Source organism: Miscanthus floridulus, chromosome 18 (assembly GCF_019320115.1).
Source record: "Miscanthus floridulus cultivar M001 chromosome 18, ASM1932011v1, whole genome shotgun sequence".
Taxonomy (NCBI): domain Eukaryota; kingdom Viridiplantae; phylum Streptophyta; class Magnoliopsida; order Poales; family Poaceae; genus Miscanthus; species Miscanthus floridulus.
In genome coordinates this window covers 47,194,085-47,220,608 of record NC_089597.1, presented here as the reverse complement: position 1 = coordinate 47,220,608, position 26,524 = coordinate 47,194,085, and the positions used below count along the sequence as shown (strand labels likewise).

The 26,524-nt window shown below is 43.6% G+C and overlaps 1 protein-coding gene across 1 annotated transcript; it reads right to left on the bottom strand.

Annotated features, from left to right (window-relative positions):
- Positions 1–9,615: 9,615 nt before the first annotated feature.
- Positions 9,616–11,400, bottom strand: LOC136520886 (3-ketoacyl-CoA synthase 5-like). Its single transcript, XM_066514564.1, has 2 exons — positions 9,849–11,400; positions 9,616–9,810 (listed from the first exon to the last, which is right to left on the bottom strand). Exon 1 carries the CDS (start codon positions 11,339–11,341, stop codon positions 9,869–9,871), a length of 1,473 nt encoding a protein of 490 aa, XP_066370661.1. The 5' UTR covers positions 11,342–11,400; the 3' UTR covers positions 9,616–9,810; positions 9,849–9,868.
- Positions 11,401–26,524: the final 15,124 nt, after the last annotated feature.

Sequence of the window (26,524 nt, the reverse complement as noted above, 5' to 3'; positions counted from 1 at the left end):
TTGTTGGTCTACCCAAGACATCAAAGGGATTTGACTCAGTATGGGTTATTGTAGATTGACTCACTAAGTCAGCACATTTTCTTCCTGTCAAGACAATATATCCTACGATCCAATATGCCAAGATGTACTTAGCAAGAATCATGATCTTACATGGAGTACCAAAGACCATAGTGTCAGATAGGGGTACAAAGTTTGTCTCTAGTTTTTGGAAACACTTACATGCTTTGTTAGGTACCAAACTTCTGTATAGTACAGCTTATCATCCACAGACTGATGGACAGACTGAAAGAGTCAATCAAGTACTTGAAGATATGTTAAGATGTTGTGTTCTTAACTATTCCAATAAGTGGGATGAGTGCTTACCTTTGGCCGAGTTCTCATACAACAATAGTTATCAAGGAAGCATTAGAATGGCTCCATTTGAAGCACTCTATGGTCGTAGATGCAGAACATCGTTGAGTAGGTCTGAGCCTGGAGAAAGAAGATTCTTTGGAGTTGACCTTGTGAAAGAAACAGAAGACAAGGTTAGGCAAATACAGAGCAATTTGAAAATAGCTCAGTCCCACCAAAAGAGTTATGCGGATAGAAGACGGAGACCATTGGTATTTAACAAAGGAGATTTTGTATATCTGAAAGTATCACCAATGAAGGGAGTTAACCGTTTTGGTGTTAAAGGAAAATTAGCACCCCGATACATTGGACCGTATCAAATTTTGGAGAGGTATGGAAAAGTGGCATATCGCTTGAAATTACCAGAACATCTCGTAGCTGTGCATGATGTGTTCCATGTTTCTCAATTGAAGAAGTGTCTTCGAGTGCCTGAACAGAATGTTGAAGTTGAAGGAGTGGAACTAGAACCGGATTTAACTTATTCCGAATATCCTATCCGAGTGTTAGATCAGAAAGATCGTGTTACTCGAAGACGTACAATCAAGTTCTATAAAATACAATGGAATCAACATTCGGAAGAGGAAGCTACTTGGGAATTAGAAGATTACTTGTTAGAAAAGTTTCCAGAGTTTCTAGCATCATTATAAAATAGAATAATGTTAGTTGAGCTCGGTTGCTACAAGATGTGTTTTGTAAAGGAACCTCAGCTGTATTATGGACAAGTTTTGGATGTTTTTGGACTGACACATTTCCTTTTCCATTACTTACTCTATGGCTTTGAATCTCAGGGCGAGATTTCTTTTAGGGGGAAGGATTGTAACACCCCGGGTGTTTAAATATTAAAAACATGACATGTCATCATATGCATTGCAAGGCATTTGATTAAATTGCAAACTTTGATATGCATTCACTAAAACAAGTTTACATTTGTGTTATGAGTGTTGAATTGAATTGTTTGAATCATGTCAAAATTTGGTTTGGATTTGAATTTTTCCAGAAAACCCTGATTTTCAGTATTTAAACCCTACCCTGAAAATCCATTTCAAAATCTAAGAATATATTTTGGGGTTGAGCCCAAAAGCAAAAGTGTTGAGCTTGACAAGTTATACAAAGTTTATTTTTGGAGTTTTTCAAGTTGTTTAGAAAAATTTGGAGTAATTCAAAAAGGCGTAATTCGTTAAATATCCCCTATTTGAATTTAAAAGATCATTTTAAAATCTAAACTGAATTAGGGGTTGGTTATAAAAGAAAAGTTGTAGAACTTTTGATTTTGAACAACTTTTGTTTTTGGAGATTTTTGAGTTGTTATGAAAATTTGCGAGTAATTTGTGAATTTTGGCGAATGGCAAACTTGTAAATATAGTGAACAGTGCTCACCGCCGTAGCTACACCGCCGGTGACCATCGGTTCGCTTCCAGGCGTGCGCGTGGACGTCCTCGGCTTCACGCTGGCGCAGAGAAGTCTCCTGCGTGGCTTCCTTGTGCTTCTGAGCCGCTCTATTTAGCCCTGGTCGTCGCCGTTTGCCCCCGCTCCTTTCCTCTGTTTCCACCACGACCGTTGCCATAGCTTCGTTGAGCTTTTGCCGTCAAACCAGCGCCCACGCCATCACAGCAAAGCGTGTTCCAGCTCCACTAGTTCCTTGCGCGTCTAGCAAACCAGTCCTTGTGGCTTGTCTTCACCGGAAACTCGCGGTGCGCGCTCTTCTTCCTCGCGGCCGGCAGCGTCCCCATCGCGAGCGCTTCGTCGTGGCCAGCGTGTTACGGTGATCCTCTGCCTCTGTTGAGTCTTGTTTCAGCTTCGCCACAATGGTGTAGTTCTCCATGACCCATTGATTTCTCATTTTGACCACCACAGCTCCCGGAACATCACCACCGACGACGATTTGCTCCGTCGTGCCTGCTCGGAACGTCGACCAGTCTCTTCGTTGCTCCTCCGATCCTGCTCGTTGCTCAGTCATGTTCGGGGTGAGGTGTTGAACCCTTCTGTGCTAAGCGTTTAACCTCTACCATGCTTGCGTCGCCGGCGTAGCGCTGCCGTGCCGTTGTGCCCGCCATGGCTGGCGTAGTGCTCGGTTCAGTCCATAGCTAGTCCCGTTTGTGCTCTAGATCGATGCGCCTAGTCGAGGGGAGTGTTTTGGTGCTTTGGCCGTCGCCGTTGGTCTCGCCGTCATCGAGATATCACCGGTCAGCGCCGTCGTCGCCGTGGTCAGCGCACGAGGTTAGGGATGACAGGTGGGGCCGGGTTGTCAGTGACTCAGCGTTCAAATGGATTTTTCTATTTTCAGATTTGAATAAATAGTGTCTATTTTTGTTATTTTTGTGTACATTTATTTATAGCCCCAAAAATTATGAAAATTTTTGTGACTCCTCTGTGATATATATTATTTAACAAAAATATGAAATACTGTTTTTCAGTACTTTTTGAATGTGATAAAAAATTCTCAATTTATTAATAAATGGATTTCCATGATTTTTCTAGGCTTATTTAATTGTCCAAAAATTATGAAATTTGTTTTGCCACTTACTTATCATGTAATAAACATTTACTAAAATTTTGAGCTCAATTAGAATAAGTTGATTTATTTCATAATTTTGAATTAAATAATTAATTCATAAAAGCAAATAGTAACCTTTAATGATTTAGGTTTTGTTTGAAATTTTGATTGAGTGATGACCTTGGGTCATTTGTTGATAATGATCCTTAGCCATTGATGTATGTGTTACGAAAAAGATTTAGTTTGTTTAACTTGCAACTGTACCGCGAAGGAAAGTTGTATTCAAATTGTTAATTTTTGCATCCATCATCGAGCATCATGTTTCGTATTCCACATCATGTTAAACATGGCATTGTTACTACGTGTAGTAAATGAAGGTGAACACGTGGTAGTTAATCAAGTTGTGGAAGAGGTTAATCCGTCTGTTGAGATCGGATCAAATACTTGTGAAACGTTGTAGGAACCAGACTTTTCCGTCAACGAAGGCAAGCTCCGGATGCATACAACCCTACCTTGTATTTTACAAATTGATTTCGCTTTTGCTTCTTTTTACTGCATTAAGTGATTAGGAGTCAAGTACAAGTCAAATTGGTACATTACCAACCTTGTTATTCCATAATTACCATATTACCAGTTTTAAATTCGTATATGCCTAGTTGTGTTTAGCTATGCGTAGAACGATGAAAGTCAGGTGATTACCTGTCACCTGCGAACTTTAAACGGAATTTGATTAACTTATGTTATCATGTGATATAGGAATGTGGAGTAATAAATCTAGACCGGGCGGACTCGGTGAGTGTGAGCCACAAGACATGGAAGTCTTGTGAGCGGGTTCTTTCCGCCTGTGTCGATTAAGGCACGTTCGTTGTTGAATTGCATGAGGTGAGAATTTGTAGTACTAACCACATACTCCGGTAAGCCTTAACTTGGCGATTCTAGTACGAGAATGGCTACTCGCGCACTAGGAGTGGAGAGATGGCGGGAATAGTGTGTACCCACGTGGCCATGGGCTGAATTGGTGGAGTATTGTATTCTCGGGTGGCGCGGACCTGTTCTTGTTTTAGAGGATCTGAGTGCAGGTTGGTATATGTAGGTCGGGGACCTACATATGTCGTGTGGTCTGGAATTCCCAGCTGGGTTTAATCGGTTCAAATTGTCGTTGCTCCTCGGTTATGGAGACTCGACTCACTGTTCATCATCGTAGTATTAATAACTGGAACTTGAGAAAGGTTTGCGAAAGAGATTGATATGAAGTTCATGATCTCATTACGGATCATGGCAGATTCATATGTGGTACTTATAAAGTTTTACATTTGAATTAAAGAATTTTGTTAAAGAGCTTTTACGCAAAAGAACCTTGATTATTGTTAAAGTCATACCTTGAATCCCATGAGCCGGCATTCCTGAGTTCTATCAGTTTTATTTCGGTTAAGTCTTGTTGAGTACTTTTGTACTCAGGGTTCGTTGACCCTTGTTGCAGGTGAGCCTCATGAGCAGATCTGTTTTGGATCGTGCTGCATGACCGTTGTTCCTTGTGATGACGATGAGAAGTAAATGTGTGGCCCTTGGGCAGGGCAGTTTCATTGTGTGTGTTGTATTATATTATAATGCCACTCCACTATTTCGTTTTGTAATAAACATCGAACCTAGTTGTGAGGTTTGAAACTACTGTTTTGTAAATTATGTTATTGTAAGACTTCCGCTATTTTTACTCTAGTATTGATGTTTGAATAAATATTGTAATACTGCAATGACTCTGTAACGTGATCCTGCTCGGAAATTGTGGATGATTCGGGGTTCCCCGCGGACACCCGACAGTCTTTTTAAGTTAATGGAAACATATGCATAAATGTCAAAGGTCGTCGGACAGTGACAGGTGCATGTGGGCCCTATAACTTAGGAGGTTCTGCCACATTCCCCCCAAACCATCCATCGAGCTCGCCTCGAGCTTCTCTTGCTCCCCATAGTCCTCCCATGCCCTGTGGTGACCGAGAATACCGAAGCCGACACCACCGACGAGGTCCAGCCATGGCACCGCCGTCCAAGTACTGTGCCGGCGACCCCCATCTTCCCCTCTCCGCTCTCAGCTGCCCGATCCAAAATCAAGGGCCAGGATTAGAACATACCCATTCTCTTGTAGTTTTGCAAAAAGGCCATTACAATTATTTGAATCTTAACCCACCGTCCCTGGTTTCTTTCAAAAGATCCCCTAAGCTTTTGCTAAATAGGATCCGCCGTCCTCGGCGGGTTTAAAAATCATATTTTATTTATTTTAATTCGAAAACCAAGTTTCACTTATTTACAGAATTGCCACAATCTTCTATAGGCCATAAAATCTTTGTTTTAATTCCGATTTAATCCGTTCAACTTGCGTTAGGTTCGTAATTCTATAATCTGAATGTTCATACTGCTGTTAGATATGTTTTCAACTTTTAAAATTCGATGTTAGATTTAATCTATTATTTTACTAAAGGAAATCTTGTTTAATTCATATCTTCTCCATTTTAGCCTCGATTTGACCTGTTCAAGTTGTGCTAGATTCATTACCACGAGATCTACATGTTAGTAACATTGTTTATCATATCACTATTTCTAAAATTTCATGGTTTAAACTCTAACTTGAATAATAATTATGCAACTGGATTTTGTAAGTAAAATATGATTTGTTTTACTTTAGTTTTATAATTCAAATTCAAATTTGACTTAATTCAATTTATATACGCTTTTATATAGTTAAAACACATGAAGCTTATAGTTTTGTATTTTCTCTTATGAGTAGATCTTTTGGTAGCCGTTTCTTTCAAACTATAGCTCCGATTAGCGTGCCCCTCGCGTCTGTGTGTTCGTAGCGATGCGTAGAATCGTGTTTCAAACTCTTTTACTTATTTTCTATGATTGGTGTACTGTTCTAATCTAGATCTATTGTTTGCTTCATGTATGATTGCATGGATGCTTGTGTGGTGCTTTATGATCTTGTCCAGTCGTTGAGTTATACGTGGTGAATCAAGAAGCAGATCTTTGTAGTTTTGGACTTGAAGAAGGATCTAAGTTTAAGGAAAGTATGGTATGGGATCATCCTTATTGTCCTTTCACCTCAATATCACATTAATCATATGCATGCGTCTACCTTGACTGCCACTAAGGATTTCCTAGTACTTTGTACCTTGTGCCTTGTTACCTATGGGTTATTGCATTGGGTAGTATGATGCTAGTGCTCAACTACAACCATGATCTTGTAACTTGACTAATATAATATGGAATAAACATTAAAAGATGCTTTTTAGCAACATGGAATCAGGGGTCTAGAGCATTGGGTTATTTTATGGTGCTCTAGATTCCTCTCCCTAAGAACTTATCTATAAGTGATCATCCGGGACTTATAGTATAGCTATGAGGGCTATATGGCTCTGGCTTTAGCTCAGTATGAGGACCTTTTCTAGCTTGTTAGAGGTTACCTTTACGGCGCAAGAGGGGTATGTTCTAGGTTGGATATAGTGCGACCTCTGTTCATCGATGTATAGGCTGATAGGCTACGCGTTATTGTGCCTGTTGGAAGGGGAGCCCTACATTTGCAGGCCACAAAAACCTAGCGGCCCTAACTTGTTAGACAAACCTTTGAAAGGCTTCATAGTGAACCCTGTCGACCTTCCTTGGTAGTGGGTCAATAGGCTGATTACCTCGGGCGAAAGGGTAAATCATGACTCATAGTGAAAGTGTACAACCTCTGTAGAGTGTAAAATTGGTATATCAGCCGTGCTCATGGTCACGAGCAGCCTTAGAACCCTTACGGAATAGATGATGAACACTGATGATACGGATGATAAAGATGCTCATTAATGGTTAATTGTTTATGCTATTCATTATTCATGTTTACCTGATCATATGTTTACATGGGCTTGTGATAAACTTGTTGCCACACAATTGCTAAAAGATGACTCATTAAAAGCTAATCGCAGTTATACCAGTGTCAGCCTTTTGAGCCTTATGAACCCCATGTTATATTTGTTGAGTACGACATGTACTTACGCTTGCTTTACTTTTCAATACTTTAGAAAAATCCTGGATGGGTACCAGATTGCTAGAGTTTGGAGGAATTAGGCTTGTGATCAACCAGTCAGTTGTCCCTGTAGAATTGGAGTCTTCACCCGAAGATCGGAGTTGTCTTTCCGCTATTTGCTATCTAAGGTTATAGTCTTTATACTAAGTACGATTATATATTAAGCATTGTCTATTGATATTACCCTTATTTGTAGCTATATGTGAGATTTGACTTCCTGGGCTCACATACAGTGTGTATCTGGTTTTGTTCTTAAAACCGGGTGCTACACTCTTTTGCTTAACCGCTTGACCGTTGAACGTTTCAAGCATCGGCTTCACCACAACACTGTGCGCTGTCGCCGTGCTCTGGGCGCCGCGCCGCCATGCGCGTGGCCATGCCTCGCTGCAGCCCCGCCAAGCCTTAAACCTAACCCCTAGATCCCCGTGTGAGCTCCCTGGAGCCCATGCTCGTGGCCACCGGCCAAACCTTGGCTGGAGACGGTGAGTCTGTCGCCGCCGTCATGGCTTAGCGCCACTGCCTAGCCTAGGAGTCGAGCGCCCCACCTTAATCTACCTCGTTAGATGCGGAGTGAGATGAGGAGTCCAACGGTGGTGGTTCCGTTGCCAGCAACCTCGCCAACGGCGAGCTATCGCCTGTAGACCGGGCAACTCTGCTCTGTCCCTATGGCAAGTGGGGCCAAGCTAACCGAGGTTTCCGCACGTCAGTCGCTCTGGGTGCATGGACCGGGTGCGCCTAGTGGCAGTTAGGGTGGTTTTTGTTGTTTTCTTTTTTAGAATTTGTTTCAAACTTGTAAAATTTATAACTTAAGCTTGGGAGATCCAATTTGGGTGAAACCAATTTTGTTAGTTTTGTCTTGTTTGTGCTCTACATGTTAGAATCATAAAATTTGCTGTTTGACAACTTTTTATTTACTGCTTTTATTTACCTAGAATAATACCTTTTTAGCTTCCACAAATGATATCTTGGGCCATAAGTATAAAAAATTCATGAAGCCAATTTTCATGGTTTTCTAGTAACTTACTCTAGCTCAAAAACATATAATCTCTACTGTTTGGCCAACTTTTATATGTTGTACTGTTTTCCTAGTAAATTGTATGTTTAACTTGTATTGTTTGTATCCTAAATTTTGTGAGTGTGTATATATATATATATATATATTGTGAGGAAATTTAGGTGATATGCTATTCACATCATATGTGTGCTGCTGTATTTTCTAGGAATTAAATTTATACAGCAGCTGGCCTTTTCCTTTTTGTACATTGTTGATTATATAAATATAAGATGAATATGCTAATGATAGAAAATGAATGCAATTTCAAACTTATCTATGCATACTACTTGATGCTTGCCCAACTTTTACCCTTTTTGATAAATGATTGATGATCATGCTATAGTGTTTTGTGAACCCCTGTTGATGTGCTAAAAATACATAAAACTAATGTGCCTAGGTGAATTAAAAATAATTGCCATCTCTACCAGAGAAGAGATATGCACCTACTCGGTAAAAAGAACTAAAATTTGATTAGCATCTTGCCATTTCTATGATGTATGTTTAGTAGTAGAACCTTGATCAAGATTGACATGGCTAAATTTAGTGTTACCTACATCAACCCTAGTGCTTTTGTTTGATACTAAACTTAATTAGTTCTCGATAGATAAATGTTACAGTGTTGTCTTATTGCTATCTTAGCATGACAAATTGTGTGATGTTTAGTTGGCGCTTTATTCATCCATGTGCCTAGGTCAATTTTTGTTATGACCTTATACTTGTCCTTGTTTGCAATCGCGTTTGCTCTTTCTCATATGCATGCATTGCATATATTATATAGGTACGCTAGATGTATGACGAAAGGGTGAAGAACGTGGTGCTGAAACCAACCAAAAGGTGATGTTGGTGAACGGATCCAGAAGATGGGAGGACCCCGGGAATACATGTCAGGCAAGAGATGCTCACCAAGCGAATATCATCTAACAAACACTGACCTAGTGTTGAACCCCAGGCAAGCCCCGGAACATTCTAAGCCTCCTACCTCTCTTTTAAAATACACTTGGGTTTATATTTTGTATCGTGCATTAAGTATAGGAGCTGAATTGAAACCCATTACCGCATGTTTTAGCTTGTCTACAATATATATACCCGTATCTATACTAGTATGTATAGGTCGCTCTATGCCTAGCTATGCTTAGACCGGTAGAAGTCGGGTGATTCCTGTCGCCTGCAAGACATATGTGGCTACTCTGACACGGTTGGCTATATTTGCTATCGTGGAAAAGAACCAGGTGATAATGGATAACTGGAGATCGGACGGGATCTGGTGCTATTATGGTTGTTGTTGATGCCGGCTAGACATGTATTCTTTGATCCCGTCTATGTCATTTAAGGACCGCTTCGTTGTCGGACCTTGGTTGAGATTCGAGGTGCCAAACACATAACAGGAGCCTAAGTTATAGTTGACCGTGAAGCTGATTAGCTCATTCGGGCTGAGTATATTGAACCGTTGGCATTGCTGGGAGGAGAGCTTGAAGGAAGGGGACTGTTCCAAGACCATGTTTGCTACGGACTACGGGGTTTATATAAGTGACGGTATGCGCGTGTCAACATGTTTAACGGGAACGGTCAAACTTAATCTTGTATAAATTGGACGGTTTTGTCACATGTCTCCCCGCCTATAGAACCACCATTTGCAATGAGATGGAGTCTTGGTGCGAACGTGGAGGCTAGAGCTCCCAGCCACGCTGCCACATTTGAGACTGCCTAGTGGGTTGGGAATGCGTATCATCTTCTCTCTCTAAAGGCACTACTACTGTAGACTTGACTTGGGAATGACCTCAAACATAAGTAGTTGTTTCCTTTTTCCTTTGGGGGGGGGGGGGGGGGGGGGGGGGGGGTGGGGGGGGGATGCAATTGTTGATGGCCAAGCTTGTTAGTGCTTCATCACGTCTGGAATGTCCACCGGGTACCTGTGGATGGACGTGGCCCAGGGTCCCTCCGCGTTGGCGGCGGGCGCGATGCACTCCCACGCCGCGCTGTTGCACTTGAACCCGGACCCAAACCCAATCATCCACACTCGGTCACCCCTCCGCATACGCCCCTTGGCCTCGATGTAGGCTAGCTCGTACCACAGCGAGCTGCTCGACGTGTTCCCGAACCGGTGCAGCGCCATCCTCGACGCCTCTACCTGCTCGTCCGACAGCTTGAGGCTGCGCTGCAGCTCGTCGATGACGGCGCGGCCGCCCGCGTGGATGCAGAAGTGCTCGAAGGCCGTGCGGAAGTCGGGGATGTACGGCTTCAACTTGCCGCTGAGCACCTTCCGCGCGATGAAGGAGAGCGCGAACAGGAGCTGCTCCGAGGCCGGGAGGACGAGGGGTCCCATGGCGGTGATGTTGGCCTTGAGCGCGTTCCCGGCGATGGTCATCAGGTCCTTGTTCAGGTTGATCCCGACGTTGCCGTTGTCGTCCTCTTGCTGGAACACGCACGTGTACGCGCTGTCCTGCGCGCCGGTGAGCGTGCGCACGACGTGCTTTAGGCGGAACCTTGCTTTGGCAGGGGAGTTTGACAGCAACGCCGTGGCGCCGCCTATGCGGAACAGGCAGTTGGGCAGGAGCATAGCGCGCTCGCTGCCGAAGTAGTAGTTGGGCGTGATGGTCTCCGTGGAGACAACCAGCGCGTGCGTGCCTTTCGGAGCGACCTGGAGGAGGTTCCTGGCAAGCCCCACGGAGATGAGCCCGGCGCTGCACCCCATGCCGGAGAGGTGCACGCTGCGGACATCGCTGCGCAGCTTGTACCTGTTGATGATCATGTCGACGAAGGACGGCGTGGGGCAGAAGAGGCTGCAGTTGACGACGACGATGTCGATGGCTCCAGGGCTGATGCTCGTCTTGGCGAACAGGTCGTCGAGCGCCGAGAAGACGACGAGGTCGACCTCGCCTCGCGCCGCGTCGAGGGTGCAGTAGTTGTAGGGCGGGATGTAGTGGTGCGCGGGAGGCAGGCACGTCTCCTCCCCGAGCCCCGAGCGCTCCAGCAGCTTGGTCATGAACCGGATGCTGCGCTCGTTGAGCACGGGCACCTGCTTGGCGTGCTCCAGGAAGCAGGAGAAGGGCACGCGGCAGTTGGACGCCGTGCGGAAGCAGGCGTAGTCCACCAGGTACACCGCGCGCGGGCGCAGCATGAGGTACACCGTGGCAGCCGCGGCCGGGACCAACGCGGCCAAGATGAGGTGCACGGGCCGCGCCTCGCGGAGCCGGCCAGCTAGTTGTTCCTCTGGTCCGAACCGCGCCACGGCGACCAGCGCGGCGGCCGTGAGCGGCACCGTCACGACGGCGAGGATGTTGTCCACGACGCGGCGGCCCACGGCCTTGAGGCCCTTGCCGAACAGAGGTGGCGAGCTCATGCTCATGATGCCCCGTTTTCTTCTCTTTTTGTGCGATGCACAGGCACTCTAGTGGGTGTGCAGTGTGCTTGCGCCTGCGTGTGGTGTGGATTCCGGCAGGGAGCACAGGGTGAGGTTGTTTTAAAGCCGTGGCGGCGCAGGAGCAGGACAGTCGCTTTCCTTGACTCACACGCGAGCAGGCTAGCTCACACTCACAGTTGCCACCTCACTACTCTACTTGTTGATAGATAAAGCTGGTGCGAGGCAGGCTATTATTAGAAAGGATTTCAGTTAAGAAATAACTGATTCTGGTTCGCCGACAAGTTCGCCGAGCGTTCTTTTTTAGTTTATTTTATTTTCCATTTGTACACGCGGGGCAGTTCTTTTTTTCCTTTTTCTATCTAGATAATAAAGAGGGGAAATTAAAAGTTGGTTGTGAACTGTGATCACTGCCGGCGAGCCAGTTCAGGCAAGCATGGCGACTAGGCCAACCGTTACGGCCTACAGATCATGTACGGCACCGCTAATCACAGTGTGCAGTGACTATTCACGTTTAGTCCGGATCACGGCATTAGTGCTTTGCCACGAGAGAATAGTACGCATGCCACCACGGAACGTACGTACGCAACTGTTGGCCAGAAGAAGAGTGAGGGAACGAAGATGAAGCTCACATGCATGCATGGCTACCGCTTTTACGGACACACTCACACTGCACGGGACTAGGGTACATCTGGCCAGTGGGTACTGCTGCCACGGTTTTTCCATCGCGACCATAAATTCCTGCTGCGGATTGAGCAAAGAGCGAAAGGAGGAATTCGGTGGCAAGTAGTTGAATCGTTTTGTTCATCAATGACACTGCACCCTTGGTGGCCTGCCCGCATGCCTCGGCTCTGCGGCAGGCTACGAGGGAGCATTGGGTGTTGCCGTCAGAGCAGTAATTGGCCAAGGCTGATCCAGATTGGATGATGATGTTGATACACAATAATTCTTTGGAGGTATTGTCAAATGTTTTCATGCACTTTTGGCATACTTGGAGTATATGAAATAGGGTGATCCATGAGGATATCTGTCCTTTTATAGCTAGCTCGGTCACCCTTCTAACCAGGTATATGTCTTCCCTGACTAATATCCGACAACAGGGTGAGTATATGAATTCAAAAGGGAAGCGTTGTGTTGAGCCTGCAGCCAGTAATGTTCAGAGGCAGTCAGCAGTTCAGAGGAGGAAGCATTGGGTGCCACCACCGCAGGGTACCTTCAAGATTAATGTTGATGCTGCTTTTAATCAGTTATCTTGAGATGCTGCGGTGGGAGTCGTGATCCGAGAACTGCCTAGCGTATTTTATCTCATTGCAGGGATGCAGAAGAGCCCGAAGCTGTAGCGTGCCTGGAGGGTGTTCACTTGGCGATGAGATGGCCGGAAATTCCGATGATCCTAGAATCTGATTGCCAAACGGTGGTCACTAAATTCCATACTAAGGGTCGTGATCGTTCTGCTGTGGCAAGTTTTCGCGGAGATGCACGACGCTGGCATTCAGATCAGAATAATGTGACGCATGAGTTGGCGCATTTTGCGATTATGTCTTGCGAGAGTCAGTGTTTTTTTTTTTGTGCTTGTTTTTCAGAGTGGGTTGTGTCCCTCTCTCGTAAGGATGTTACTTAATTTTTAATAAAGTTCTTTCTTTCGCAAACAAATAATGACAATACACCATTTTTCTGGAAGAAAACTAGGGATTTTCTTGAACCGTTGGCTTGTTCAAAAGCTGGACAGCGCGCCCTGGGATTAGGACAGATCTCTTACCTCTAAAATATAAGCGATTGAACTGGAGAATGAATTGGTTTTCGTCCACTGGTTTTCTTCAGTTCCCTGTACTGCCATAGCAACAAATGGACAGCAAGAAGGCCCTCTAAAAGCAACGCCCTCTAAGAGGAAAATAACACGCACACCTGATACCGTTACAACGATGGAACCAATAAAGACCAAACCGTAGGTTCTCACCTTAGGTAGTGTTAATCTAAAAAAACATTAGGTAGTGTTTAGTTACAAGGATAGGGTGATCCCACGATGAGATATCTCACTTTCTATAGTGTTTGGTTGAGAGTCAATTAGAGACAGGATGATTCCACTAGCGAATATTCCCACAAAATTTGGCGGACAGGGCCCGGTGAGATAAGTCCTGAACGTGCGCGCGTAAGAACAAGGAAGAAGAGGAGCGGGGCTATTCAGGTGCCGGAGTTGAGGAAGAAGGGGACCATGTGATGCGCCGCTCCTGGTGCAGCAGCGCATAGGCGTAGTGGCCACGTCTGGGAACGAGGCAGTGCTCCGAGGTGCGGGGATGAGGCTACACGACCACGGCCGCAGGCAAGCTCACCGGAGAAGGATCCACGGGTGCAGGGAAAGAGGGAGCTATTGCAGGCGGCGGTGTGCAGAGGAGCCATGAGCGCTGCGCACGAACAAGCCACGGGGGCAACATTTTTAGGAAGAATCACGTATGGGTGCTGCGGGAAAGAAGAAACGAAAGGTGAGACGGGAAAAATATGGCTGTCTAGTGAGACCTATATGTCATAGGTTCTATCCCACTTTTGACGTTTGTAAACCAAACAAAAAGTAGACCAGTTCCATCCTCAACCAAAAATAATAATGGGATATCCCATTCCTAAAGTCTAAGACAGATCCATTCCAACTCATTGTGTCTCTCAACTAAACACTAGCTTAGAGAACAATTCATCGAACTCCACACAATGCCTCCGGTGGGTAAAAAAAGCTTCTGCAGATTGTTTCACCCATGACCTAAGCTTCGGGGCTGGTCCACTTATGCATCATCAGAGTTATCCGGTGACTGCATTCTTCTTCTTGGATGGAAGGAGTAGATAATTAGAATTAAATTTTGTACATTGCGTATGTCTATCTGAAGTCACTTACAAAATTAAAAATTCAAAATTCAAAATATGAGAACTTATAACGAATATTTGGTACTCTAAAAGATCTTAAATCAAAAACTTGTTAACTATGTTGTAATCTCATCGAACACTACAATTTTGATATAAAGTTTATATTTATTGGATTCCATTAGAAAGATTGACCTATTTAATTGCAAACCACCTATTTATTTGCAAGTCGCCTATTTTATGATGTTATCAACAGTTCTTAGAAATAGACATTTGGCAACACATGGACGTTAGCTGTTATCGATCATCCTTGAAAATTAATTTTCAGGGACGGTCTATTTCTATTTTATGATGTTATCAACAGTTCTTAGAAATAGACATTTGGCAACACATGGACGTTAGTTGTTATCGATCATCCTTGAAAATTAATTTTCAGGGACGGTCTATTTCTATTTTATGATGTTATCAACAGTTCTTAGAAATAGACATTTGGCAACACATGGACGTTTAGCTGTTATCGATCTTCCTTGAAAATTAATTTTCAGGGACGGTCCATTTCTACAACCATTTGCATCGGCGACTGAAATAACAATCATCATTGCGGGGGGAAAAAAGAGTGGTACCTCTAAAATGCGTTATAATAGAGGTCGCAATTTTTATATTGGTTACTGCATACACCTCTGGGGCCCTACTACTTATAGTTAGTACAAATCTGGCAGTGGTTTCTTACTTAAAAACAATGACACGGATTGATGGCCATGCACAACCGCTAACTTCTTGTGCTGACCTAATAAAATTCTTGGGTTTAGGCCATTTTCAACTCAGAGAAACAAATATCAATGGACACTATTACCTGAAGTCAATGGCGCTATGGTAACCTGGTACTGGTAGGCAGCTAATTGTCTGCTCCATTTGACGGGAAAGTAGAGTAATCGACTTAGGCCTTGTTTGGATGGGTTGAAGTGAATTGGAGTGGAATTAAACTAAGTTCCATTCCAATCCACTCCAACACATATGGATTGAAGTGGATACACATGTATCCAAACAAGGCCTTACTTGGGTAATTATTGATCCATCAAACCCTTGGCCTTGAGAGCATACCTCTTGATGGAAGCAAAAGTAACGTACTGATGATTCAGCACATCTTCCGGGTCGCTCATCTTTGATCAATGCAGGAGCCAGGAGCACAGTACGATCAACCTGATTGGTCTTCGAACCTACTCCCAGCGTCACTAAATAACTGTTATTTTTTGTTCCGTGATGTAAGTTTGACTAGATCCATAGTAATTTTTTGCAACATTTATATCTCTAAATAAATTTATTATGAAAATAGATTCAACGATTTATCCAATGATATTAATTATGTACCATAAATATTAATATTTTTATATAAAATTAGTCAATGTTATTCCTCGAGAAGCGAGAACGACAAGTATTTTGGGATGGAGGGAGTACATGAATGAAGAAGTGCGGCCGTGGAGATGGCGTCAATGGCATCTAACAACGCGATACTCCTGGTATGCAATCTCAAGGAAAAATCAGCTTACAAATATTTCTATACTCGACTTACTCCCCCGTTCCAAATTATAAGACATTTTAATTTAACTTTTCTAGATACATTATTTTTTTAACATATCTAGACAGATTGTATATCCAAATGTATAGCGAAAGCTACGTATAAAAAGCCAAAACAACGTTTTATAATTTAGAATGGAGGAACTGTAATGTACCATAGAGCGCAATGCATCATTCAGCTTGTTTAAGTAGTAACAAAAAAATAAAAGAAACTATCTATATGCCGACAAAAGGCTATTTTATAGGCGGTTATTAGCTCAGGGTCTATTAATATTGGTTGAAATTAATTGTTAGCCATAAAGCTTAGTTACCCAACTATTAGATACTCCAGTTGTTTCAATTTATAGGTCATTTTGACATTTCTAGATACACAATTTTTATTATATATAGACATATTGTATATCTACAGTGGTAGACAATCGACTTGCAGTCACGGTTAGTGTAGCACCCGGTTTTAAGAACAAAATCAGATACACACCATATGTCCATATGTGAGTGAGCCTAGGAAGTCAAATCTCACATATAGCTACAAATAAGGGTAATATCAATAGACAATGCTCAAAATATAACGTACTTAGTATAAAGAATATAACCTTAGATAGCAAACAGCGGAAAGACAACTCCGATCTTCGGGTGAAGACTCCAATTCCACAGGGACAACTGACTGGTTGATCACAAGCCTAATTCCTCCAAACTCTAGCAATCTGGTACCCATCCGGGATTTTTATCTAAATAATTGAAAAATAAAGCAAGTGTAAGTACATGTCGTACTCAACAAATATAACATGGGGTTCATGAGGCTCAAAAGGCTGACACTGGTTTAACTGCGATTAGTTTATAATGAGTCATCTTTTAGCAATTAGGTGGCAACAAGTTTATTCACAAGCCCATATAAACACATGATCAGGTAAACATGAATAATAAATAGCATAAACAGTAATCATTAGTAAGCATCTTGATCATCCGTATTGAAAGCATCTAGGCATCTAGTTGGGTTTCGGTGATTAATGACAACACAAGATTACTATAACTAACATGTGTTTTGTAGAGGCAATTTGAGTTAGGTCATGGTAATGGCAATTGATTGAGCAATCATGGTTTTTATGCCCCTGACAATGGAAATCGTTTCGGTTTTCAAAGGATGGACGACAAGGTTAAGGACAGACTAGTTCTAAGTGTCGTTTGGTGTTGAAGAGACACTTAGAGTAGTTTAGGACTTTGTTTTTCCTTTGGTCATACTATTAAGGGGGTATGGACTAGTAGCTTGAACTAGGTGAGTCTAGTGGGTTAGGTGTGGTGCATACTTATCAAATCTAGCACTAGGTAGCTCAGGAGTAGCCTTAAGATCAATTGGAGTAAACTTCAATCACATAGGATTTCGAGTTGGAAGTGAATGGAGGGTCAAATGACTAACCAGACGCTGGTCTGGTTATGACCAGACGCTGGAGGGTGAGTCCGGTCAGTTCATTTGATCAAACTGAAGTCGTCTGGTTGTGATCGAACACTAAGTAAAAAGTGACCAAACGTTGCGTGCCTGCGTTCGGTCAACTCCAGAGAGGGATTTTCCTGATCGGACGCGTCCGATCAGTGCTGACCGGACGCTGGTCAGGATCCGGTAACTAATCGAACGCTTAACAGCGAAGTGACCGAACTCTGGATGCCAGCGTTCGGTCAATATCAGTAAGGTTCCAGAGAGCGTTTTTCTTGACCGGACGCGTCCGGTCAGTACTGATCGGATGTTGGTCAGAGTCTGGTCAGAACTTAACGGCTCTTTCTAACACAGTGGCGGGGATAACTGACCGGAGCATCCGGTCACCCCGCAGAATGCTGACTTAGCCTCCCAACGGTTTGTTTTGAATGATGGGGTATAAATACTTACTCCACTCGTTCAATGGAGGTCGCTTGCCCATTTGTTCAGCTGAAAACACCTTGAGAGTGCCAAGGAGAGCAAGAGCCTAGTGAGGTGATTGAGATTTGAGAATTCAAGTTTAAGGTCCTCATTAGTGCAAGGAGAGTAGCAAGTGTGCATCCACCCTTCTCATTAGGCTTGTCGTAGTCAAGTGTGAGTTTGTGCTTGTTACTCTTGGTGATCGCCATCACCTAGACGGCTCGGTGGTGATTGGGAGTATGGTGATCATCTGGCAGAGTTTGTGGATGACCCAACTCAAGTTGTGAGCTGTTGTGGGTGATTCACCGTGAAGGAGTGTCGAAGAATCATCCCATAGAGAGCACTTGATCCTTGCGTGGATCAAGGGGGAGCTACACCCTTGCGCAGGTGCTCCAACGAGGACTAGTGGGGAGTGGCGAGTCTCCGATACCTCGGCAAAACATTGTCGCGTTCCTTTCCCTCTCTTTACTTTAAGCATTTACATTTGAGCAATTCATTTCAAGTCTTTACATTCCTAGAATTGCCATGCTAGAGTCAGATTGGAACTTAGGGTGTAAAACTTTTATGCGATAGAACAATAGAAACACATTCTAGGCACAAGGGGTGAAGTGGGCTAAGTGTAGGGCTTAATTATTGCAAAGAATTTAGAATTAGCCCAATTCACCCCCTCTCTTGGGCATCTTGATCCTTTCACGTATCATCAGTGTTCATCATCTACTCCGTAAGGGTTCCAAGGCCGCTCGTGACCGTGAGCACAACTGATATACCAGTTTTACACTTCGCAGAGGTTGTACGCTTTCACTGTGAGTTGTGATTTATCCTTTCGCCCGAGGTAGCTAATCTCTTGACCCACTTCCAAGGAAGGTCGGTAGGGTTCACTATGAAGCCTTTCAAAGGTTCGTCTAACAAGTTAGGGCCATTAAATTCACTCGACAAACAGATGTAGAGCCCCCCTTCCCGATGGCACAATGACGCGCAGCCTATACACAAGGGGACAGAGGCCCCACTATACCCGATTTGTCAAGCCATTCTTACACCAATAAAGGTAACCACTAACAAGCTAGAAAAGGTCCTCATACTGAGCTAAAGCCAGAGCCATGTAGCCCTCACAACTGTACTGTAAGTTCCGAATGTTCACTTACAGATAAGTCCTTAGGGAGAGGAATCTAGAGCACCATAAAATAGCCCAATGCTCTAGCCCCCTGGTTCCATGTTGCTAAAAAGCATCTTTTAATGTTTATTGCATATTCCATTAGTCAAGTTACAAGATCATGGCTTTGGTTTGAGCACTAGCATCCTACTACCTAATGCAATAACCGATAGGTAACAAGAAATCCAAGATATCAAATAGCTAGGGAAATTTACTACGGTTGCCAAGGTAAACGCATGCATATGATTAAAGTGATATTAAGGTGAATAGGACCACAAGAAAGATCCCATGCTATACTTGCCTTAAACTCAGATCCTTCTTCTATTGAATTGTAACCTCCAAAAGACTTCTTCTGGATCACCAACTTCTTCTATTTCACCAACGTACTTCTCATCGACCGGATATGATCATAAAGCACCACACAAGCATTCATGCAATCATACATGAAGTAAACAATAGAACTAAATCAGAACAGTACACCAAACATATGAAATAGCAAGTGAAAAGGTTTTAAAGATGTTCTACACGTTGTCATGAACACACAGACGCGAAAAGCACTATAATCGGAGCTATAACGGAAAAGTTATGAATTAAACAAGATTTCCTTTAATACAATAATAGATTAAATCTAACCTCAAATTTTAAAAGTTGATAATATATTTAACAGTAGCTTGAACATGTAGATTACGCAATTACGAATCTAACGCAACTTGAACGGATCAAATCGGAGTTAAAACGAAGAAGTTATGGCCTAATGAAGATAGTGGCAATTTTGTAAATAGATGGAACTTGATTTTCGAATTTAAAATAAATAAAATCGAATTTTGGATCTGCAGGAGGACTGCGGATACTATTTTATCAAAAGGCAGGGGCTCTTTAGAAAAACTGTAGGGACGGCGGGTTCTATACTAGAAAAGGGCATGGGTTCTTTTGCAAAACTGTCGGCTAAAGGGGTATCTTCTAGGTCGTTGATCTCAGATCGGGCGGTGCAGATCAAATGGGGAAATGGGGGTCACCAAAGCGGCGCTGTGTGCGGCGGCGCCATGGCCGGAGAGCTCAGCTCCTCACCGGAGTACTTAGGGAAGGGCCTACGGCCTCAGTTTGGCTTGAGAAAGGTACAGAGAGCAAGAGGAGGCCAAGGCGAACTCGATGGAGGGGCTTGGGACGGTTGCGAAGGCATGGTGGCGGCATAGAGCTTAGTTCGGTGGACCGGTGCTCCGACGAAGCAACGGCAACCACACGAGAGCGACAGAGAGCGAGAGATAGGGCGCGGATAGGGCTGGCGACCTCCTTACCGTATCCCAAAGCATGGTAGGGGCCCCTCGTCGACGACGAAGCGGTGGATCAACGATTCAAACGGTGACGGTGGCTTTAGGGTTGCAGCGGCTTGCTCTTGAGCAGCGACGGCTCGCAATAGGGATGGATGGGGGCAACGTGAGCTCTGACTCCTATTTATGGGGCAAAGAGGCGTGGGGCGCACGACAACGACGCGGGGCGAAGGCAGACTCACCGGCGGCAATGTTCAGCTCAGAAGAGTTGGAGCCAGGCATGACACGAGGTAGGAGACACGGCTGATGCGTGGGCCCATGGTGCCAGCGAGGGATAGAGCGGGGCCGAGCTGTTAGTGAGCCAAGCGAAGGAGGAGGCGGGGCGTGTCCGCGCGGCTTGGTTGCTGGGGCGGCCCAAAGGAAAGGGAGGATGAGCGGCCAGCGGGAAAGGAGAGAGGGATGGGGAGGAGCAACAGGCCGGAAGGGAGGAAACAGGCCGGCTGGGCCAGAAGCCGAGAAAGGAGGGAGAGTGAGGAAAAATTCCTTTCTTTTTTTTTCTTAAACACATTTTCAAATCCAAATTCAAATCACATTCAAATTTTTTTTGCAAATTTCAATCAAACCAAAGTATCACAAAATAAATATGCATCAGCATGAATGCACAAACATGTATGTAGACCTTATATTTGGTTTTAACTTTAACAAGGTTATTACTTTTCTAAATTGAAATGCTCACAAAAAGGCATAATAATTCAAATTCTTCTATTTTAAAATCATGTAAATTTTAGGGTGTTAAAATTCTACCCCTTAAGATGAATCTCGTCCTCGAGATTCGAAAGATGGTAATCGAAGAGATATGGATACTTTGCCTAGATCTTCTTCCCTTCCTCATGATTCGTAAATTATTTCAAAAAGCTAGGGTACTCCACCACCTTAGTCTCTTCCAAGGTTGCACCTTTCATATTTGATCACCATCTTTCGTTGTGCCACTCTGATAACCTTACTCAAAGTAACTTGCTCCACTGATTCCAAGATTTTGACAAGTACTCCAAACAATTCTCAGGTAATTCCAATCACTAGGCCACCTTTCCCTTTTAGTCCATACTTATTAGACCTCTTTCTTCATATATTCATCTTCCAACGGAGCCTTTTTCACTTTCCTGGTCAGAAAGAGATTCTACTACCAATCTTCAAAACATTAAGGATTCTGGTTAAGTTGCTCGAACCTTGAATACAATTCGTAGTCCTTGGTGTCACTTGAACCTTCTTAGCACAATTCTCCGTTGCTAAGGGCATCAGCCATGACTTTGCTCCTCGAAGTGATAGCACTTTTTCAAGTCATAATCAATTTCATTCCAACGAGGATAACACAAGCTCAAGACCATCTTAATGAAAATATCCTGTAGATTCTTGTGATCCTCCTAGATGTCACTTTTATGCCCAAGTAGATAGTATCTTCATGCTCCACAATTGAAACACGTTTAGTCTCGATTTTCCAGTCGGGACAGCAGATCTAGAACTAAAGCCCCCGTCCCTTAGTCCTGGGTCAGGCAATCGGAACTACAGGGACCTTCAACCCGCGTCCGGGGGTGGCACCTTTAGTCTCATTTGGTGTTAGCAACCAGTACTAGATGTCTCTTTTTCTTTCCTGCATTCCTTTTCTTTTATGGTCTCTTTTCCATTCAATTCTTTTTCATTTCAAATAATTTTTCATATACGTATTATATGCTACTACTATATGTCCATACATTTAAGTTCTTGTTCGAGTACGATATTCAAATGTACAAAACTATACATATATTTCAAAAGCTTGTATACATAAACTAACAAAAGTGGAAGCTGGATATTTCTAATGTATATATTACAATGAGATCATTGCCATTCATCATTCTTATCATCTAGTGAAGGACGTATGTGTCCATCTGATGGAGCTTTTCGCCAAAACAACAAAAGTGGAAGTTGGGGTTGCATCATATCATATATCATATCATATAAGAACCCTTGTTTCTGAGCCAACTTTTCACTATTGCACTGTAGATCCACAGTCCAACCATCCCAGCCGTCCGCGTTTGCTTCCCTCCAATATCCCAGCCATCCACGTCTGACTGCCTCTCGAAGCGTCTACGCAACCTCAGAAACCAACATCGATTTGTGCCTCACTTGCGGTCACTGGCCACTAAGGCCCACATGTCATAGTCTAATACAGAAAACATAAACATGAATGTAATAGGTCAATACGCCTCCTCCTGTATGCTCTATCCTTCACGCTGCATCGCCGGGTGACATCTCCCCCCGCTTGAGGTCCAGCTTGCCCCCAAGCTGGTGCATCTGGAAAACATTTCTTCAGAACATTGTAGTTCTCCCACGTCGTAGCAGAAGACGGCAGCTACCCCTAAATGACCCCAAGGCACTAGAATGAAAAGCACCAATGAGTTTTGTTTGCAAGGCCGAGTTACTTCCAATCCATACCTTCTCTTGTTGCTTGATGAGACCATTCTGCAGGCTATACCCATTGTCATCAGGGCTGGACAGTGCTAACTTTTGGAGATGTTGCTGAGCATGAGGGTCTGTGGCATATGAATTGATGACCTCCTGGATCCATGTAGGCTGTACTGATGAAACAGCTTGTACAACAAATAAGTGAGCAACCCTTGAAAGTGCATCAGCTGCTGCATTCTCCTTACCCTACCTATATATGATTTTGAACAGTAAACCCATCAGTCTTGTCATTGCCTTTTGTTGCATATCAGAGTGGAGATTTTGCTTATTTAAGTATACCAAAGATTTATGATCAGTCACTATGAGAAATTCCTGTCTCTAGAGATAGTGTCTCCACCTTTCAACTACCATAATCAGAGCTAAGAATTCATTTTAATAAATGGATAACGCCTTGTATTTCTCCCCTAGTGCCTTGCTCAAATAAGCTATGGGTTGGCCCTGTTGCATAAGGACAGCTCCAATCCCATCTTGACAAGCATCAGTTTCAATAGTGAATGTAGCTTGGCAATTAGGTAATGCCAAAACAGGTGCCCTAGTCATGGCCACTTTGACCTTGTCAAAAGCAATCTGTGCTTCAGGAGACCATTGAAAGGTTTTGTATCTGAGTAGATTTGTTAGTGGTTTTGTCATGACACCATAATTCTTGACAAACCTCCTATAATACCCTGTGAGGCCTAGGAAAGCTCTCAATTCTGTGAAAGAAGTAGGCTGGGGCCATTGGAGCATGGCAGAGACTTTGGATGGATCAGTTGACACTCCCTTACCTGATATAATATGTCCCAGGTATTCCAAACTTGCTTGGGAAAATGAACATTTAGTTTCCTTAAGAAAGAGCTGATGTTTCCTCAGGAGTTCCAACACTTGTTGCAAGTGAATAATATGATCATCCAATGAAGAGCTATAGATAAGAATATCATCTAGGAAGACCAGGACAGATTTCCTTAAAAATGGTTGAAGGATGTGATTCATTAGACATTGAAATGTAGCAGGTGCATTTGACCAAAAGGCATGACCTTGAATTGGTAATGGCCATGGTGGGTCTTAAATATTGTTTTGTGTTCATCCTCTGGGTGCATCCTAACCTGATGATACCCTGACCTCATATCTAGCTTGGTAAACCACAGTGCTCCAGCTAACTCATCCAGTATTTCCTCTATTGCATGCATAGGAAATCTGTTCTTGATTGTCATATCATTCAGTTTTCTATAATCTACACAAAATCTCCATGATCCATCTTTCTTTTTAACCAACAAGACTGGTGATGCAAAAGGGCTATGGCTGTGAGCTATTAGACTAGCTTGTAACAGTTCTTGAACTTGTCTCTCTATCTTAGTTTTATGGTTGGGAGAATAATGATAGGGTTTGGAGTTAATTGGAATGGCTCCAGGCACTAGAGGTATAGTATGGTCATATACTCTTTGTGGAGGTAAAACTTTGGGATCTTGGAAGACATCAGAATAGGCTACAAGGAGATCTTGGATAGGTTGTCATGGTGTTGATGGATGTTGCAATGATGTGTTTATAGAATCATGCAGTTGATCAACCAAGACATAAGCCCAGACATCATTGCCTTTAGCAGAGTTGTATACCTTTGTTGCTGATATGGAATGCAGTTGTAGAGGTGGGTCTTGTAGGCCCTGGAGATTTACTAGTTTGCTTTGCTCAGAGAATTCCAAAGTTTTCTGTTCCCAGTCACACTGCATGGGGCTATGGGCTTGTAACCAATCAAACCTCAAGATTGCATCATATGGGTGCATATCCAGCACCACCATATCTGTGCATAGGGTATGGCCTTGACAGTACCACTTTAGGTTTGAGATTCTCCTATTCGTTACCAGAGAGTCACCATTGGCCAATTTCACTGTTCTAGGTGGCATTTTCTCTGTTGGCAGTTGAGCAATATCCACAAAGTGTGAGCTAATAAAACTATGGGAGCTTCCACTGTCCAACAAAACTAGCATAACTTTGTCCTTGACTCTTGATTTAAGTTTGATGCAATTTGCATTTCCCTGACTAGAAAGTGCATTGAGGGAAAGTTGGCAGAATTCTTCATGTAATGCATCTTCAGCTTCTAACTCATTTAGTGTATCATCAGAGAGCTCCCTATCAAGATCATTGAGTACCAATGCATTTGCTTGAGGCTTGTTTCTTTTAGTGTAGACTTCTAAGTGCCCTAACATAAACTTTTCACCACAACCGAAACATAGGCCATTGGCCTTTCTGTAATCTCTGAGTTGCCTGTCTCTCCACAATGAAGTTTGTGGAACTGTGGTCTTGTTCTCCATCTTGGGTGGGTGGTACTGTCTATTCTGAGCTATTCCTCTATTGTATTTGTCTTTGGCTCTTTCCAGCATGCCTCGCTGTATTCTTGCTAATGCAGCTGCTCTAGTGACCGTTGCTGGTAACTGAAGTTCTACCATATTCCTGATTTCCTCCTTTAGACCCATGATGTACTTTGGTGTGAAAAACAAGTCATCATAATGAGGATTATGCATAATGATTCTGAACTGCAAGGCTTGAAATTTGGTTGTATATTCTTCCACTATAGTGGTCTGTTTCAACTCCAACAGTTCATTCATGGCAGCTCTTAAGTCATCAGCTCCAAATTCTTCTTCTACAGCTTCACATAATTGAGCCCAAGTGCCCAAAGTATGTGTCTGCTTGTAAGCTTGATACCACTTGGCTGCATTTTCCTTGAAATGCAGAGTGGCTGCTGTGATCCACATGCCTTCAAGTAAACTGTAGAGCTCAAAGTAGCTTTTACAGTTGTCTTTCCATACTTTTGGATCAGTGCCATCAAAAATGGGAAATTGCATCTTGGGAATGTTCTATCGAGTGAGGGAAGTCTTGTCACTAGCAGTTTTGACACCTGAACTTTTGTGCCCAAAAGTATGAAGAGGTCTTTTGGTTTTGGATGATTCAGGCTTCTTACCATTCTTCAGCTCAGCAAAAATATTTTGGAAGTCGGGTTCTTCATCATAGAGGACTGAAACTAATTCATTGTTAACTTCCAGCTTGTTTTCATTCTTGAAGTGATGTAGTGTCAAATGGGCCACAGCCTGCCCATTAGCCTTCACTTGCTGAGCAATCATGTGCTGCTCTTGGGAGTATTGATCTATGGCAGCACCTCTGATGTCCAACTGTGTCTTGAGCTGTTGTTGCACCACCCAAGGTCATTCATTTGAGTGAACAGTAGATCAAAAATTGTCCATAACCTGGCCCCATCTGGATTTTTCATCATCAGCACTTGGAGACATTGTGTCCAACAAGATTTGGGTTTGCTTTGAAGGCTTTGGAGGAGCCATGATGACTGATGAAAAATAACAAGCACAACAGTAGGTACTAGCAACCGGTTTGGACAACTCCTCCACGTTATTGTGCCAAGTACTATCACTGCCACCCAGGAGTGAGGCGAAACCGAGGGATTTTACACGAGAACAGAGCATCGCAACCCAAGTTTACGGACACTCCCCCAGCCAACGCCACCGCACCGATTTGAACACATCCACTACAAAAATTTACACAGGAACAATTGCCCTGCAACCCTTGCCTGGTGTCCAAATGTGCAAGATGAAAGAGAAGGAGCAAAATTGATAGTGCTCACAAGGGTTCTCGCCACCGAACCAGAAGATGTCGATGTTGTCCCCTAGTTGTTTGTCGAGCCGAAGATGGAGCCGATCCGCATCACCGGGTGGTGGTTTAGGGTTTGGTGGAGTGAGGAAGGAGGTGGATTGGGGTTTGGTGGTGGATTGGATGATGGCGCTCGAGATGAGTGACGCCTACACCGCCGCTGACCCAACTCAACCTAAGGAGGGACCTCTGGGATCTCAGCTCAAACACCACTAGGGCATGAATCGAGATCGCCTACCGACCGGAATTACGAGCTATAGATCAAAGCAAACGGATTCGGATGTACCGCGATAGAGTTGAGCGCCTTGTCAATG

Bases quoted from the DNA above. Each gene is read 5' to 3' on its own strand.
- LOC136520886 (XM_066514564.1), bottom strand. From the start codon at position 11,341: ATGAGCATGAGCTCGCCACCTCTGTTCGGCAAGGGCCTCAAGGCCGTG.